Source organism: Anomaloglossus baeobatrachus, chromosome 9, assembly GCF_048569485.1.
Source record: "Anomaloglossus baeobatrachus isolate aAnoBae1 chromosome 9, aAnoBae1.hap1, whole genome shotgun sequence".
NCBI classification, from domain to species: domain Eukaryota; kingdom Metazoa; phylum Chordata; class Amphibia; order Anura; family Aromobatidae; genus Anomaloglossus; species Anomaloglossus baeobatrachus.
The window spans coordinates 222,869,973-222,885,630 of NC_134361.1; the positions used below are offsets into that span (position 1 = coordinate 222,869,973).

A 15,658-nucleotide genomic window follows, 5' to 3' on the forward strand; every position below is an offset into this window, starting at 1 on the left:
TCAGGGGCGCCTCCTATATCGGTGTGGCGGAGGATGGGGGTTGTGGTTTTGCGCCCGTCTCGTCCCCTGACCCCCCCCTCTTCTTCTTCCCTCGCAGATGTCCAGCTCGCCGGTGTCTAAGAAGCGTCGCGTGGCCGGAGCTGATACAAAGACTGGTTCAAACTGCGCCTCCTCCAATTCTGTGAGCACCGAGCAGACTGCGCCAGCCAACGTAGGTGCCCGGCCGCCGCCCGCCTCGGGTTACTGGTCACCTGCCGATCGGTGCTGATGGCTTCATGTGTTTGTATATTTCAGGGCATGGCTCGGAACGGGAATGACGCCGAGATTGATGAGGGCCTGTACTCCCGTCAGCTGTAAGTACGAGCGGGCGAAAAAATGGCGGCGTCTCCAGGGCTTGGATATTTAGGATAAGTCATCAGTATCTGACTGGTGGGGATCAGATCAGACTGCTCTGCTCGGCCTCCCCGGGTCCGGGCTCTGCTCGGCCTCCCCGGGTCCGGGCTCTGCTCGGCCTCCCCGGGTCCGGGCTCTGCTCGGCCTCCCCGGGTCCGGGCTCTGCTCGGCCTCCCCGGGTCCGGGCTCTGCTCGGCCTCCCCGGGTCCGGGCTCTGCTCGGCCTCCCCGGGTCCGGGCTCTGCTCGGCCTCCCCGGGTCCGGGCTCTGCTCGGCCTCCCCGGGTCCGGGCTCTGCTCGGCCTCCCCGGGTCCGGGCTCTGCTCGGCCTCCCCGGGTCCGGGCTCTGCTCGGCCTCCCCGGGTCCGGGCTCTGCTCGGCCTCCCCGGGTCCGGGCTCTGCTCGGCCTCCCCGGGTCCGGGCTCTGCTCGGCCTCCCCGGGTCCGGGCTCTGCTCGGCCTCCCCGGGTCCGGGCTCTGCTCGGCCTCCCCGGGTCCGGGCTCTGCTCGGCCTCCCCGGGTCCGGGCTCTGCTCGGCCTCCCCGGGTCCGGGCTCTGCTCGGCCTCCCCGGGTCCGGGCTCTGCTCGGCCTCCCCGGGTCCGGGCTCTGCTCGGCCTCCCCGGGTCCGGGCTCTGCTCGGCCTCCCCGGGTCCGGGCTCTGCTCGGCCTCCCCGGGTCCGGGCTCTGCTCGGCCTCCCCGGGTCCGGGCTCTGCTCGGCCTCCCCGGGTCCGGGCTCTGCTCGGCCTCCCCGGGTCCGGGCTCTGCTCGGCCTCCCCGGGTCCGGGCTCTGCTCGGCCTCCCCGGGTCCGGGCTCTGCTCGGCCTCCCCGGGTCCGGGCTCTGCTCGGCCTCCCCGGCTTGAGTCTCCTCCACGGTTTGTCTGAAGCCAATCGGTGACATTAGATTGGCTGTTGACCTGACATAAGCAATAATAAATACTGGAAATAATATTTAGTGGAGACTCAGACCTGGGGAGGGTGAGCATAGCACAAGTTTCATATTTACTACTAATGGAGTTTATAGGTAAAACCTTTTCGGCACGGGGGCGACGCTTGGTTTTTTTTTTACACTTTTTGCTTTGTCTTTTCAGGTATGTTTTGGGCCACGAGGCGATGAAGCGGATGCAGAACTCCAATGTTCTCATCTCGGGGATGAGCGGCCTCGGCGTGGAGATCGCAAAGAACATTATCCTGGGAGGCGTCAAGTCTGTAACCGTCCACGACCAGGCGACCACGCAGTGGGGGGACCTGTCGTCTCAGGTGAGCGGCGGCCGTGCGACGGTCTGATCTGCCGGCACTCGTGCGCTCGGACGAATCGCTGATCGTTTTTTTTTTCCCCGTACCACAGTTCTACCTCCGTGAGGAAGACATCGGCAAGAACCGAGCGGACGTGGCCCTCCCCCGGCTGGCCGAGCTGAACACCTATGTGCCTGTATGCGCCTCCAGCAGCCCCCTGACTGACGACTTCCTCTCCAGCTTCCAGGTACGGGGCATGAGGACCACGCGTGGCTGTCGGTGGCTCGGGTCTATAGATCGGTTTCCTATTTTTTTCCGCACTTTTCCCTCAATCTTTTTCTATATCGTTCCTTAGCTCGTGATTCTGACCGATTCGACCCTGGACGAGCAGCTACGAGTGGGCGACTTCTGCCACGGCCACAACGTAAAGTTCATCGTGGCCGACGCGCGGGGTCTGTTCGGGTGAGTGACGATTCATTGTGGATGTATTCTGCCTTTAAAGGGGTGTTCTAGCAAAACGCAGCCTTTATCTCCGCTGCCGGCACCCCCAGCAGTTATGGGGCTCTGTGATATTGCAATCCCCGATGGCGCCTCGTCTGATGGCGCAGAGGCCCAAGCAGCCTCGTCTGATGGCGCAGAGGCCCAAGCAGCCTCGTCTGATGGCGCAGAGGCCCAAGCAGCCTCGTCTGATGGCGCAGAGGCCCAAGCAGCCTCGTCTGATGGCGCAGAGGCCCAAGCAGCCTCGTCTGATGGCGCAGAGGCCCAAGCAGCCTCGTCTGATGGCGCAGAGGCCCAAGCAGCCTCGTCTGATGGCGCAGAGGCCCAAGCAGCCTCGTCTGATGGCGCAGAGGCCCAAGCAGCCTCGTCTGATGGCGCAGAGGCCCAAGCAGCCTCGTCTGATGGCGCAGAGGCCCAAGCAGCCTCGTCTGATGGCGCAGAGGCCCAAGCACCACGCCAAGGCACCACAAATCTTTTTTTTTTTTTTTTTTTTTTTTTTGCTGCCCTCCGTGTTTTAAGGATGTTGTTCCGGGTGGAATAGTTCTTGCAGTACGGACTCCGTGACTCGCTCACGATTAGGCGGCACAGTATAGATTTCCCTAATAAACATATTCCCTTATCCACATTCATGGGGGTCTGGTTACTGGAATGAGACTCCTAAAGACCCCGGTATGTATGGAGCGTTGGTAAACACGTGCGGCCCCTGCACCAATCACTGACTATAGGCGTGGTGGCCGCACTTGTTCTCTATGGCTCCATTCCCGTGGGACTTGAGCCCCTCATTCTCTAAATTAGTGGGGGATTCAACAGCCAGATCCACCCCCCCCCCTTCACCCCCAACATTCTGGTTTGATTTTTTTTTTTTTTTCCCCCCCTGCTTACAGGCAACTGTTTTGCGACTTTGGGGACGAGATGGTCGTACTGGACCCCAACGGAGAACAGCCCTTAAGTGCCATGATCTCAATGATTACAAAGGTAGGAAGTCGAGTCTGGTGAAATGTGTACAGAATAACCAGCACTGACAGGCAGGTCCTGTGCGGCTGTGGCAGGTCCTGTGCGGCTGTGGCAGGTCCTGTGCGGCTGTGGCAGGTCCTGTGCGGCTGTGACAGGTCCTGTGCGGCTGTGTATACAGAACCTGTGTGCTTCTCTAGGATGGCTCCGGAGTGGTCACCTGCCTGGATGAGGCTCGTCATGGCTTCGAAAGCGGCGATTATGTGACCTTCACAGAGTTACAAGGCATGACAGAGCTGAACAACGCCGATCCGGTGGAAATCAAAGTACTAGGTATGACCGTCCCGTACCCCCCCCCTCACACCCTGTGGATCGCAGCGTTCATACATCCCCTGCTTCTTTCCCTGCAGGACCCTACACCTTCAGCATCTGTGACACAACCAAGTTCTCAGACTACGTCCGCGGGGGCATCGTCAGCCAAGTAAAAATGCCGAAAAAAATCAGCTTTGTAAGTGGCCGAGGCGCCGGGACTTCTGCTGCCAAATGTACCTTTTATTCTGCAGAAATTGCCCCCATGTCTTATTTTCTTCCAGAAACCCATCAAAGAGTCTCTCCAGGAGCCGGAGTTCATTATTACAGACTTTGCCAAGTTCGACCATCCATGTCAGCTGCACTTGGGCTTCCAGGGTCTGCATGCCTTCCAGAAGAAGAACGGACGGCTCCCCAAGCCACGCAATGAGGTGGGGGGGCTGCATCATTCATGGTTTTTTTTTGTTTGGGTATTTTTTTCCCTGTGAAAGAAGAAAAATTTTTAATATAGAATTAAAAAAATGTTTTTTAAATATAGATTATATAAATATGTATTTAAAATATATTTTATATTTTTTTAAAAATAAATATATACTTTAATATATATATGGAATATATATTCTATAGAATGTGTGTGTGTGTGTGTGTGTGTGTGTGTGTGTGTGTGTATGTTTGTATGTATCAATGTGTGTGTGTGTGTGTGTATAATATATACACATATATACATATATACACATATATATATATATATGTGTGTATGTGTGTGTATATATATATGTGTGTGTGTGTGTGTGTGTGTGTGTGTGTGTGTGTGTGTGTGTATATATATGTGTATATATATATATATATATATATGTGTGAGAGAGAGAACATATAATATATTCTCCCTCTCCAATAGATATAGAGAAATTACATATATATATATATATATATATATATATATATATATATCTATATATTAGAAAATATATATATATATGTGTGTGTATATGTATGTATATGTATGTATATATATATATATATATATATATATATATATATATATATAATGTGTATATGTGTGTGTGTATATATATATATATATATGTGTATATGTATATATATATGTATATATATATATGTGTATATATATATATATATATATATATATGTATATGTGTGTGTGTATATATGTATGTATATATATATATATATAGAATATATTTTATAATTAAAAAAATATATACTTTAATATTTTTGTATATATAAAAAATATAGAATTTTATATTAAATGTATTTAAAAAATATACTTAAAAATATGTATTTAAAAAATATATAAAAATTTTTTCACTTTGGCAGGCTGATGCTACGGAGTTGCTGGCTCTTACCAAAGAGATCAATGAGAAGTTGTCGGGGTCCGCAAAGCAGGAGGAACTGAAAGAAAGCCTCCTGAAGAAGCTCTCCTTCCAGGCCACCGGAAACCTCGCCCCTGTTAATGCTTTCATTGGGGGGTTAGCGGCGCAGGAAGCCATGAAGGTGCGGCCTGCGTCCAGCCCCCTACGTCCGGGGTGATGGTGTGGGTCCGCTGGCCGTACTGATGGGTTTTCTGCTTTGCAGGCTTTGTCGGGGAAGTTTATGCCAGTCATGCAGTGGTTGTACTTTGACGCCATTGAGTGCATGCCGGAAGAAAACGAGGATTCCCTGCTGAGCGAGGAGAGTTGCAGTCCTGTAAGTGCGCGGCTTCCGGGCTGTATGGATTATAACATTAAGTCTGATCCGTCCTAATACGTTTTTTTTTTTTGCTTTGTCCTCGAGTAGAGGAAGTCGCGTTATGACGGGCAAATCGCTGTGTTTGGATCTGAATTTCAGGAGAAAATTGGCAAACAGAAATACTTTCTGGTAAGTGTATCTTCCCCCCCCCCCCCCCCCCCCTTCCTTCCCCTGTTCTTTTTGTCCCATATATTAGGATAATCTTACAGACGCCTGTGCTTCCCCTATGTAGGTTGGTGCTGGCGCCATTGGCTGTGAACTGCTGAAAAACTTTGCCATGATCGGCTTGGGGGCAGGAGATGGCGGCGAGGTCATCGTGACGGACATGGACACCATCGAGAAGTCCAACCTGAACAGACAGTTCCTCTTCAGACCCTGGGATGTAACGGTGAGCGCCGCCATTAGTGCCGCAGAGCCGCCGCCGCCGATCCGTTCTGCTTTCCCATTTCCTGATTTTTATTACATCCGGTCAACAGAAAATGAAATCTGAGACGGCGGCCGCTGCGGTGAAACAGATGAACCCGAGCGTGAACGTCACCGGGCACCAGAACCGCGTGGGCACCGACACCGAGAAGGTCTACGATGATGATTTCTTCGAAGCACTTGATGGCGTGGCCAATGCACTGGACAACGTGGACGCTAGTAAGTGACACGCAGCCGTCATCAGTGTCCGGTGGGCCGTGCATCTCTTTACATGCAGGGGGCGCTTTCCCTTAGTTGCCCTTTATAGGGGGTTAGCATAAACCAGATACCAGTTTATCCTCTTTCCATAGGAGCCCCCCTAACGTTCACTAGAGTACGAATCCCCCCTTCCCATTCAATGTTTAATAATTTTTGCTAATTAGGGTCCATGATGCACCCTGGGTGTGGCCGAGATACTCTGTGAACCATTTCACCCACTGTCTTGGCCTCCATCACTGATTGACAGCTCTGCCTTGCCCATGCTTTCTCTGCACACAGTACTCGCTCCAGGCAATCCAGCGCTGCCAACTATTACTAATGTGGGCGGACAGTGCCCTGAGCCTCTCGGGCACACCCAGGGTGTATCAAGCACCATACGTGATATTTGACGTCAGGACACTAAACGTGCAATCTTTATTGGGGCTATATCTCCCTATAGGCACTGTGCTTAGTTTATATTGTGGGCGGACAGACCCCCTATAACTGAAGTTGGCTATACCTGAACAGAATGGCAATATCGGTCATATAACAAAATAGACAGCTGCACTCTGAAATGCGAAGTCATGCAAACTGAATGTAAAAATATAGATATGCATTACTGCTTGAGGAAATTTAGGAAAAATTATATATTTAGTATACTAAAATGGCCATTTCTATGTCTGCCCAGTAGCCGCGTCAAGGCATATCTAGTTACTGGGAACTCACGCTAAACTGAAGCCTCTCTCTGGGTTACAACCGCCATATGTATGGGCCTGTCACTATAGAATAAAATCACCTGTGGCTAATGGGGGAGGGGTGCACAGTCAGAGGGACCGAAACCATAACCCATACAAAAAGACTGACTGCACTCCCAAAATGCAGTCTGAACAGGTGTAAAATCAAACATGACATATAATAATAAGACAGTTGCACTCTGAAATGCTAAATTGTGCAAACAATGAATGCAACAATACAGATCTGCATTACTGTGCGAGGAAATCTAGGAAAAATTGAGATATTTAGCATACAAAAATGGCCATTTTTAATCTGCCCAGTAGCCACGTCAAGGCACATCTCGCATAATGGGAACCCACGCTAAACTGAAGCCACAGGTGATTTTATTCCATAGTGGCAGGTTCCTACATGACCATACACATGGAGGTTTGTAAGAGGAGGCTTCAGTTTAGTGCAGGTTCACAGTATGCGAGATGTGCCTTGACGCGGCTACTGGGCCGATATAGAAATGCCCATTTTTGCATCCTAAATATCTACATTTTTCCTGTTTTATATAAGCAGTAATGCGGATTTATATTCCTGCATGCATTGTTTGCATGCTTATTTGAGTGCGACTGTCGTTTGTCATGTTCAGACTGCATTTTGGGAGTATCGTCAGTCTTTTTGTCTGGATTACGGCACTATTGGTCAGTTATAAGGTCTCTAAAGCCCCATGTCAGTGGGGACGCACTGCAATCTCTCTGGGCTCCTCCATACACAGGAATCGCTCCTGTAGTCTCTGCATCTGGTGAAGGCTATAATTGTCCCCCGGATCTGACCTGCCCGGACCCTTCTTTCCCCATCGTCTGTCCTGCACATTAGGTTCAGCTGCTGGACGGTGTTTGGTCCATGTTTCTTATTTTGACCCCTCTTTTATTCCCTGCAGGGATGTACATGGACCGCCGCTGTGTGTACTACCGGAAGCCCCTTCTGGAATCCGGAACCTTGGGAACCAAAGGGAACGTCCAAGTGGTGATTCCTTTCCTCACAGAGTCCTACAGCTCCAGCCAAGACCCCCCCGAAAAGTCCATACCCATCTGTACCCTGAAAAACTTCCCCAACGCCATCGAGCACACCTTACAGGTGACTATAGAGGAGCGCAGGGGCCGAGAATAGTTCTCACTTCTGCTTGTGGGAATGTGCAAAGTGGGTCAGATGCTGCGGGGGAACATAATGGCCACGATTTACCTGAAAGTTTAGGGGGGGTTTCTGTGAAAGGACGCCTGGAGGCAGGACCCCCCCAACGAAGAGTCCATAACACCCGGACTCTGCTGCGATGACAATACGGATCTACCGACGACTCTCCTGACCCGAGGGATCACAATACCCGGCCCTACCGGCGACTCTCCTGACCGAGCAGTCACAATACCCGGGTCTATGGCGACTCTCCTGACCTGAGTGATCACAATACCCGGGTCTACCGGCAACTCTCGTGATCCGAGCGATAACAATACCCAGCCCTACGGGCGACTCTCCTGACCTGAGCAGTCACAATACCCGGCCCTACCGGCGACTCTCCTGACCTGAGCAGTCACAATACCCGGCCCTACCGGCGACTCTCCTGACCGAGCAGTCACAATACCCGGGTCTACGGCGACTCTCCTGACCTGAGCAGTCACAATACCCGGCCCTACCGGCGACTCTCCTGACCGAGCAGTCACAATACCCGGGTCTACGGCGACTCTCCTGACCTGAGCAGTCACAATACCCGGCCCTACCGGCGACTCTCCTGACCCGAGCGATCACAATACCCGGCCCTACCGGCGACTCTCCTGACCTGAGCAGTCACAATACCCGGCCCTACCGGCGACTCTCCTGACCTGAGCAGTCACAATACCCAGCCCTACCGGCAACTCTCCTGACCCGAGCGATCACAATACCCGGCCCTACCGGCGACTCTCCTGACCCGAGCGATCACAATACCCGGCCCTACCGGCGACTCTCCTGACCCGAGCGATCACAATACCCGGCCCTACCGGCGACTCTCCTGACCCGAGCAGTCACAATACCCGGCCCTACCGGCAACTCTCCTGACCCGAGTGATCACAATACCCGGCCCTACCGGCGACTCTCCTGACCCGAGTGATCACAATACCCGGCCCTACCGGCGACTCTCCTGACCCGAGTGATCACAATACCCGGCCCTACTGGCGACTCTCCTGACCTGAGCAGTCACAATACCCAGCCCTACCGGCGACTCTCTCCTGACCCGAGCAGTCACAATACCCGGCCCTACCGGCGACTCTCTCCTGACACGAGCGATCACAATACCCGGCCCTACTGGCGACTCTCCTGACCTGAGCAGTCACAATACCCAGCCCTACCGGCGACTCTCTCCTGACCGAGCAGTCACAATACCCAGCCCTACCGGCGACTCTCTCCTGACCGAGCAGTCACAATACCCGGCCCTACAGGCGACTCTCCTGACCGAGCAGTCACAATACCCGGCCCTACCGGCGACTCTCCTGACCCGAGCGATCACAATACCCAGCCCTACCGGCGACTCTCCTGACCCGAGCGATCACAATACCCGGCCCTACCGGCGACTCTCTCCTGACCGAGCAGTCACAATACCCGGCCCTACTGGCGACTCTCCTGACCCGAGCAGTCACAATACCCGGCCCTACCGGCGACTCTCTTCTGACCCCAGTGATCGGCCTCATTTCCGCCTTATTTCATGTCTTCTTTCTAATCTTCTAATTATCAGTCAGGATAAATTATTAATGGAGCTGGCGCTCATAATTGACCTCATTTTCTTTGATTTCTTTTCTCAGTGGGCCCGGGATGAATTCGAGGGACTTTTCAAGCAGCCGGCGGAAAATGTCAACCAGTATTTAACGTGAGTCGCAATTTCTTCTCCTGTAAAAGTGCGGTGAGTAGTTTAATCGTTTCATGAGGAGCTGGATTCATCGTTTTCATCTGAATCCTCAGGGATCCAAAATTCATGGAGCGGACACTGAAGCTGCCCGGGTCCCAGCCTCTGGAGGTGATCGAAGCCGTGTACAAAAGCCTCATAAATGACCGGCCCAAAAGCTGGACGGACTGCGTGTCGTGGGCCTGTAACCACTGGCACACCCAGTACTCCAACAACATCCGGCAGCTGCTGCACAACTTCCCCTCGGAGCAGGTGAGCCGCCATTGACCTCGCGTCCCGCTATCGAAGCCCTGAATACCCGAGATTTTGGCGTTTACGGCTCTGCCTTGTTCTCCGCAGCTGACCTCTTCTGGTGCACCCTTCTGGTCCGGCCCCAAAAGATGTCCTCACCCGCTGACCTTCGATGGGAACACGGTAAGTCCTTGCTCTTTCCTGTTGGTCGTCCACCATGGTTGAGTCTTTGGTGACTTACCCGGTGTTGTATCCGCAGCCCTTGCACTTGGATTATATCATCGCTGCTGCTAACCTCTTTGCACAATCCTACGGTATCGCCGGATCCACGGACAGAGCCGCGGTCATAGAAATCCTCAAATCTATCAGAGTGGCAGAATTCACCCCCAAGTCCGGAGTGAAAATCCACGTATCGGACCAAGAGATGCAGAACGCACACGCTTCCTTAGGTAGGAGGACGGTTCATGGCTCCGTCAGACGCCACCGACAGACGGACCATGTCACTAACAGATGCCCTTACTCTTCTCTAGATGACAGTCGCCTGGAGGAGCTGAAGCACAGTCTCCCCACGCCAGAAAGCCTCGCCAGCTTCAAAATGTTTACTATTGACTTTGAAAAGGTAAAAAAAATACTAAATTTGCACTTTAACCCCATCGAGCAATATTCTGAGATTTCCTTCAAAAAATGTACAGCTCGTCCCTCACAATGGCTTCTGTTTTTTATAGGACGATGACACGAACTTTCACATGGACTTCATTGTGGCTGCTTCTAACCTGCGAGCTGAAAATTATGACATCCCACCAGCGGACCGTCACAAGGTAAGTGGTCTAGTGTAATGGGAGGGTCTCCGGTGATACGAGGGAGCGTCTGATGTGATGGGAGGGTCTCTGGCGGTATAAGGGAGTGTCTACTGTGATGGGAGGGTCTCTGGTGGTATAAGGGAGCGTCTAGTATGATGGGAGGGTCTCCAGCGCTACAAGTGAGGGTCTCCAGTGGTATAAGGGAGTATGTAGTGTGATTGGAGGGTTTCCGGCAGTACGGGGGAGCGTCTAGTGTGATGGGAGGGTCTCTGGCGGTACGGGGGAGCGTCTAGTGTGATCGGAGGGTCTCTGGTGGTACGGGGGAGCGTCTAGTGTGATGGGAGGGTCTCTGGTGGTACGTGGGAGCATCTAGTGTGATTGTAGGGTCTCTGGCGGTACGGGGAAGCGTCTAGTGTGATGGGAGGGTCTCTGGCGGTACGGGGGAGCGTCTATGGTGATGGGGCGATCTCCGGTGCTATAAAGGAGCATCTAGTGTGATGAGGGTCTCCGGCGGTACGGGGGAGAGTCTAGTGTGATGGGAGGGTCTCTGGCGGTACGGGGGGATCGTCTAGTGTGATGGGAGGGTCTCTGGCGGTACGGGGGGAGAGTCTAGTGTGATGGGAGGGTCTCTGGCGGTACGGGGTAGCGTCTAGTGTGATGGGAGGGTCTCTGGCGGTACGGGGGAGCGTCTAGTGTGATCGGAGGGTCTCTGGTGGTACGGGGGAGCGTCTAGTGTGATGGGAGGGTCTCTGGTGGTACGTGGGAGCATCTAGTGTGATTGTAGGGTCTCTGGCGGTACGGGGAAGCGTCTAGTGTGATGGGAGGGTCTCTGGCGGTACGGGGGAGCGTCTATGGTGATGGGAGGGTCTCTGGTGGTACGTGGGAGCATCTAGTGTGATTGGAGGGTCTCTGGCGGTACGGGGGAGCGTCTAGTGTGATGGGAGGGTCTCTGGCAGTACGGGGAAGCGTCTAGTGTGATGGGAGGGTCTCTGGCGGTACGGGGGAGCGTCTATGGTGATGGGGCGATCTCCGGTGCTATAAAGGAGCATCTAGTGTGATGAGGGTCTCCGGCGGTACGGGGGAGAGTCTAGTGTGATGGGAGGGTCTCTGGCGGTACGGGGGGAGCGTCTAGTGTGATGGGAGGGTCTCTGGCGGTACGGGGGGAGCGTCTAGTGTGATAGGAGGGTCTCTGGCAGTACGGGGTAGCGTCTAGTGTGATGGGAGGGTCTCTGGCGGTAGAGGGAGCGTCTAGTGTGATGGGAGGGTCTCTGGCGGTACGGGGGAGCGTCTATGGTGATGGGGCGGTCTCCGGTGCTATAAAGGAGCATCTAGTGTGATTGGAGGGTCTCCAGCGGTACGGGGGAGCATCTTATGGGAGGGTCTCCAGCGGTACGGGGGAGCGTCTAGTGTGATTGGAGGGTCTCCGGCGGTACGGGGGAGCATCTTATGGGAGGGTCTCCAGCGGTACGGGGGAGCGTCTAGTGTGATGGGAGGGTCTCTGGCGGTACGGGGGAGCGTCTAGTGTGATGGGAGGGTGTGAGGTAAATCCGGAGATATGACGATAAATCATGATATTCAAGTTATGTCAGGAAGCCCTCTCCTGGTGTCACCCCCCCTTTCCTTCACACAACTTGTTTAGCAACCCATCCCATGGCCATCTCCTGTGATATTGAAATTAGGTGATGTGGGAACAAAGGACACAGGATGACTCCCTGCCGTCACCCTGTAACCAGAGTTGTATCTCATTAGCAAGGCTTGGAAGTAGCCAGACAGAACGACTCCAGTAAAAAATGGTTCATATCTCGCAAGCCATATTTCCGATAAATACGGCAACCATAAAAATGGTGTTTTCGCATGCGGACGATGCTGGCACACCTTTTTTATGGGAGCGGGAGCTTGGGAAATACCCCAGGCGTGATATCAGCCAATGTGGAACTAGTAGACAAGTCATGAAACCTCTCATTCTGTAGCTAAATTCATAACTGTCACAATGAGAGCATTGGCGTCCGCCTACGACGCTCCCAGGCCAAGTTATGGCCATATTCCATGTTGTGGATTTTGTCCATAACTCCAGCCAGGGGTGGAGCAGTGCTCCCTCTGAGGTCACGAAGGTAGGAGGGGACCTGGATTTGCCCAGGTTGATAACCCTACTTCGGCCATTTTCCAGTGTTCTTTCGCTGGGGGTCACGTGTAGGAAACATCTGTGGGAGTTCCTGGAAACCTGGTCTACAGCGCCCCCCTGTGGCCAGACGCACAAGGTAACTGATTGAATTGCATACCTGTTTGTAAACCATGCTTTGTCTGTAACTGTACTCTGACATATGTATATTCTGTAGATTCCCTATTGTATATATTGTAGTTTCTAGTGTGCTTTAGGCTGATTAAATTATATAATTAATCTTGGGCTGTTCTGTTATCTCGATCTTGAATCCCACGTCTGTGTGTTCGGCTAATAGTTACCGTGAAGCGGTTGGTGGCAGCGAGTTGTGCCAAGGATTATTGTGGGGAGGCCAGTGAGATCCGGGGAGGTTTTATATATTCCGCCCGCGGAGGTCGGGGGAATATATACCCTACTCTCACTGGGGACCCTTCAATAATCGGCATAAGTAGTATAGCGGCCTCCTTGCTTATTGTCGGGCAATTCCATAATTGGCCTGACTATAAGAGGGGCGCTAGAGAGCGCGTCACGTGCTCTGTCTGTCGGTCGGGAGGTATAAAGGAGGGGTGACACCCACTTGTTACCCCCCGATTGTGACGTACTGGTAGCCAGCGCGGGGGATTTCTGAGTGACCCCCCCGGTGGTTTGTGACATATTGGTGGCATAGTGGTGGGATCGAGATAATAGTGTGTGTGAGTGTGAGACCCATACTCCCAGACACTAAAGACTGCCTGCAGCAGCTGTGGCTGCTGGGGTCTTCAGACCAGACCAACACTAGAGTGTCAGAGTGCAGATACTGTAAGGTGTGTGGAGGCATCAGGTGTCAGTTCTGTGTCAGTGACCAAAGTCTGCAACAATGGCTGATGGCACCAGGAGCAGAGCCAAAGGAATGGCCGATGCTCAGGCCAGAGACGATGAGGAGGTTGTCCACGAGCCCTCCAAGAGCCCGACGCCAGAGAACCGCTCTGCAGAGGACATTGCACAACCTGGCACTGCTGGACAAGATGAGGAGCAGCTCACCCAAGGGTCCTCAACGAGCCAGATGCCAGCCCTCCGCTCTGCAATGGACAGTGAAGCACCAGGCTCCGCAGCGGGCCGCAGATCACCACGTGCCATTCCACCGAGCCTGGGAGGCTCGGATAGCCTTCTTCAAATGGCTATGGCCCTTCTCCAGGCTGGAGACCAGAAGGGCTACAAGGAACTCCTGGCAGAGCGCAGGGCAGAGCGGCAGGCAGCGCGTGATGCTGAGGCTGCGGAGCGGCAAGCAGCGCGTGAAGAGCGCCAGGCAGAGCGTGAGGCTGCGGAGCGACAGGCAGACCGTGACTACCAGCTGCATCTAGCCAAGCTCCAGCCCTCATCAGCCACACGTGACCTTCAAGACACCAAACTTCCAAAGGTCCGTGTTGAGGACTTCCCAGTGCTGGAGAAGGATGGAGACTTGGACTCTTTCTTGACTGCTTTTGAACGGACTTGCTTGCAGCACCATCTGGACAAGGACCAGTGGGCCAAATACCTGACCCCCCGTTTAAGGGGTAAGGCCCTGGATATCCTTGGGGACTTGCCTGCTGAGGCAGATCAGGGCTACGACACCATCAAGCGGGCCCTGATCCAACAGTACAACCTCACTCCGGAGTCCTACCGCAAGAAGTTCCGGACCCTGCAGAAGGGACCAAAGGACTCCTGGGCTGACCACCGGCGGGCACTTGCCCGAGCTGCCGACCACTGGACCCAAGGCCTGCAGCTTTCCACCGGACCAGAGATCCTGGACTTGGTCATCACGGAGCAACTCTTGTGGAACTGCCCTGAGGATCTCCGCCAGTTCATCCGAGACCAGAAGCCAAAGGGGTCCACGGCTACAGCTGCCCTGGCCGATGACTACACCAACAATCGGGCTCCTGAAGCCAGGAGAGCAGCCACCAGCAGCACCTGGAGAGGGGGTAAGATGAACTCTGCGACTGCCCCACCTGCCCCTAGACTGCAGGGGGTGTCCCCCTCAACTCCCCTCTCCAGGCCCGTGGCAGAACCAAGACGGTGCCACCAGTGCAACCTACCTGGACACTTCAAGGCCATGTGCCCTCAGCGTCCCAAGGCCCCGGCTCCGTCCCCGTCCCAAGGGCCGCCCAAGGTGTATTGTGTGGGTGGGGGTGGTGGTAGGTCCCTGGACAGCTTCCAACCTGTCACCGTCGGCCGGTCTGTGACCATAGGACTGCGAGACAGCGCCTCGGAGGTGACTCTGGTGCGGCCTGAGATGGTGTCCCCCCAAGACTTGATCCCTGGAAAAACCCTCGCTGTCTCCGGGATTGGAGGCATTGACCCGGCGCTGCCTGTTGCTGACATTTATGTGGACTGGGGCGCAGGGCGAGGGGTGAGGGAGGTGGGGGTAACTGATCGGATCCCCGCAAACGTGCTACTTGGGACAGATTTGGGGCAGATAACCTCCCAGTTTGGGCCCCCACCAAGGGCTGAACCTTCAGCCAGTACGGACATGACTCCTGACAATGTTAATGTGTTATCTATGAATGATGTGAGAGAGGGGGGAGTGAACTCTGATATTTCTGCTTGCATAGACACCATAGACACACACACAGCTGCAGCTGTGACAGGAGGGGAGGGGGTCAGAGAAAGGTGTGACGACGCCTCTACAAGTAACCAGCCTGTGAGCTGGGATCTGCTGCCCTCTGCAGGGATAAGCAGAGAGCAGGGTGCTGCAGGGGGAGGACCAGTGTGTGGGGTGGGGGCTACCACAGCAAATGTGGGGTCCCCAGAGATTTCACAGCGGGGTTCTGTTGCTGCAGGAGGGGAACAGGCAGGTGAGATTGGGGCCGGTCCAGGAGCGGAAGTGCTCCCAGGTAAGATCTCGGTGCATGGTTCCCCCACAACCGGGGTGTCAGGAAGCCAGGTCGGTCTGCCTGAACCGGCGACTTGGTCAGGAACGGAGGAGGAGCAGGCACGACCCACGGTCGCAGGGGCTGTGGCCGCTGTCACCCGCAGTGGGAGTGCTGGAAGCCAAGGGGCCTCCCGGAGGTC

The 15,658-nt window shown here is 54.1% G+C and overlaps 1 protein-coding gene across 1 annotated transcript in view; it reads left to right on the forward strand.

Moving 5' to 3' along the window:
- UBA1 (ubiquitin like modifier activating enzyme 1) overlaps positions 1–15,658 on the forward strand; it is a 50,691-nt gene that overhangs the window by 2,394 nt on the left and 32,639 nt on the right. The window contains exons 2-22 of the mRNA XM_075324620.1: positions 98–211; positions 295–353; positions 1,482–1,650; positions 1,739–1,873; positions 1,982–2,088; positions 3,009–3,099; positions 3,276–3,408; positions 3,486–3,583; positions 3,669–3,815; positions 4,723–4,899; positions 4,981–5,091; positions 5,182–5,262; positions 5,366–5,521; positions 5,610–5,775; positions 7,454–7,650; positions 9,342–9,406; positions 9,499–9,694; positions 9,782–9,856; positions 9,933–10,122; positions 10,204–10,292; positions 10,399–10,491. Of these exons, the coding sequence (XP_075180735.1) occupies positions 98–211; positions 295–353; positions 1,482–1,650; positions 1,739–1,873; positions 1,982–2,088; positions 3,009–3,099; positions 3,276–3,408; positions 3,486–3,583; positions 3,669–3,815; positions 4,723–4,899; positions 4,981–5,091; positions 5,182–5,262; positions 5,366–5,521; positions 5,610–5,775; positions 7,454–7,650; positions 9,342–9,406; positions 9,499–9,694; positions 9,782–9,856; positions 9,933–10,122; positions 10,204–10,292; positions 10,399–10,491 (2,649 nt within the window). The remainder of the gene's footprint in view (positions 1–97; positions 212–294; positions 354–1,481; positions 1,651–1,738; positions 1,874–1,981; positions 2,089–3,008; positions 3,100–3,275; positions 3,409–3,485; positions 3,584–3,668; positions 3,816–4,722; positions 4,900–4,980; positions 5,092–5,181; positions 5,263–5,365; positions 5,522–5,609; positions 5,776–7,453; positions 7,651–9,341; positions 9,407–9,498; positions 9,695–9,781; positions 9,857–9,932; positions 10,123–10,203; positions 10,293–10,398; positions 10,492–15,658) is intronic.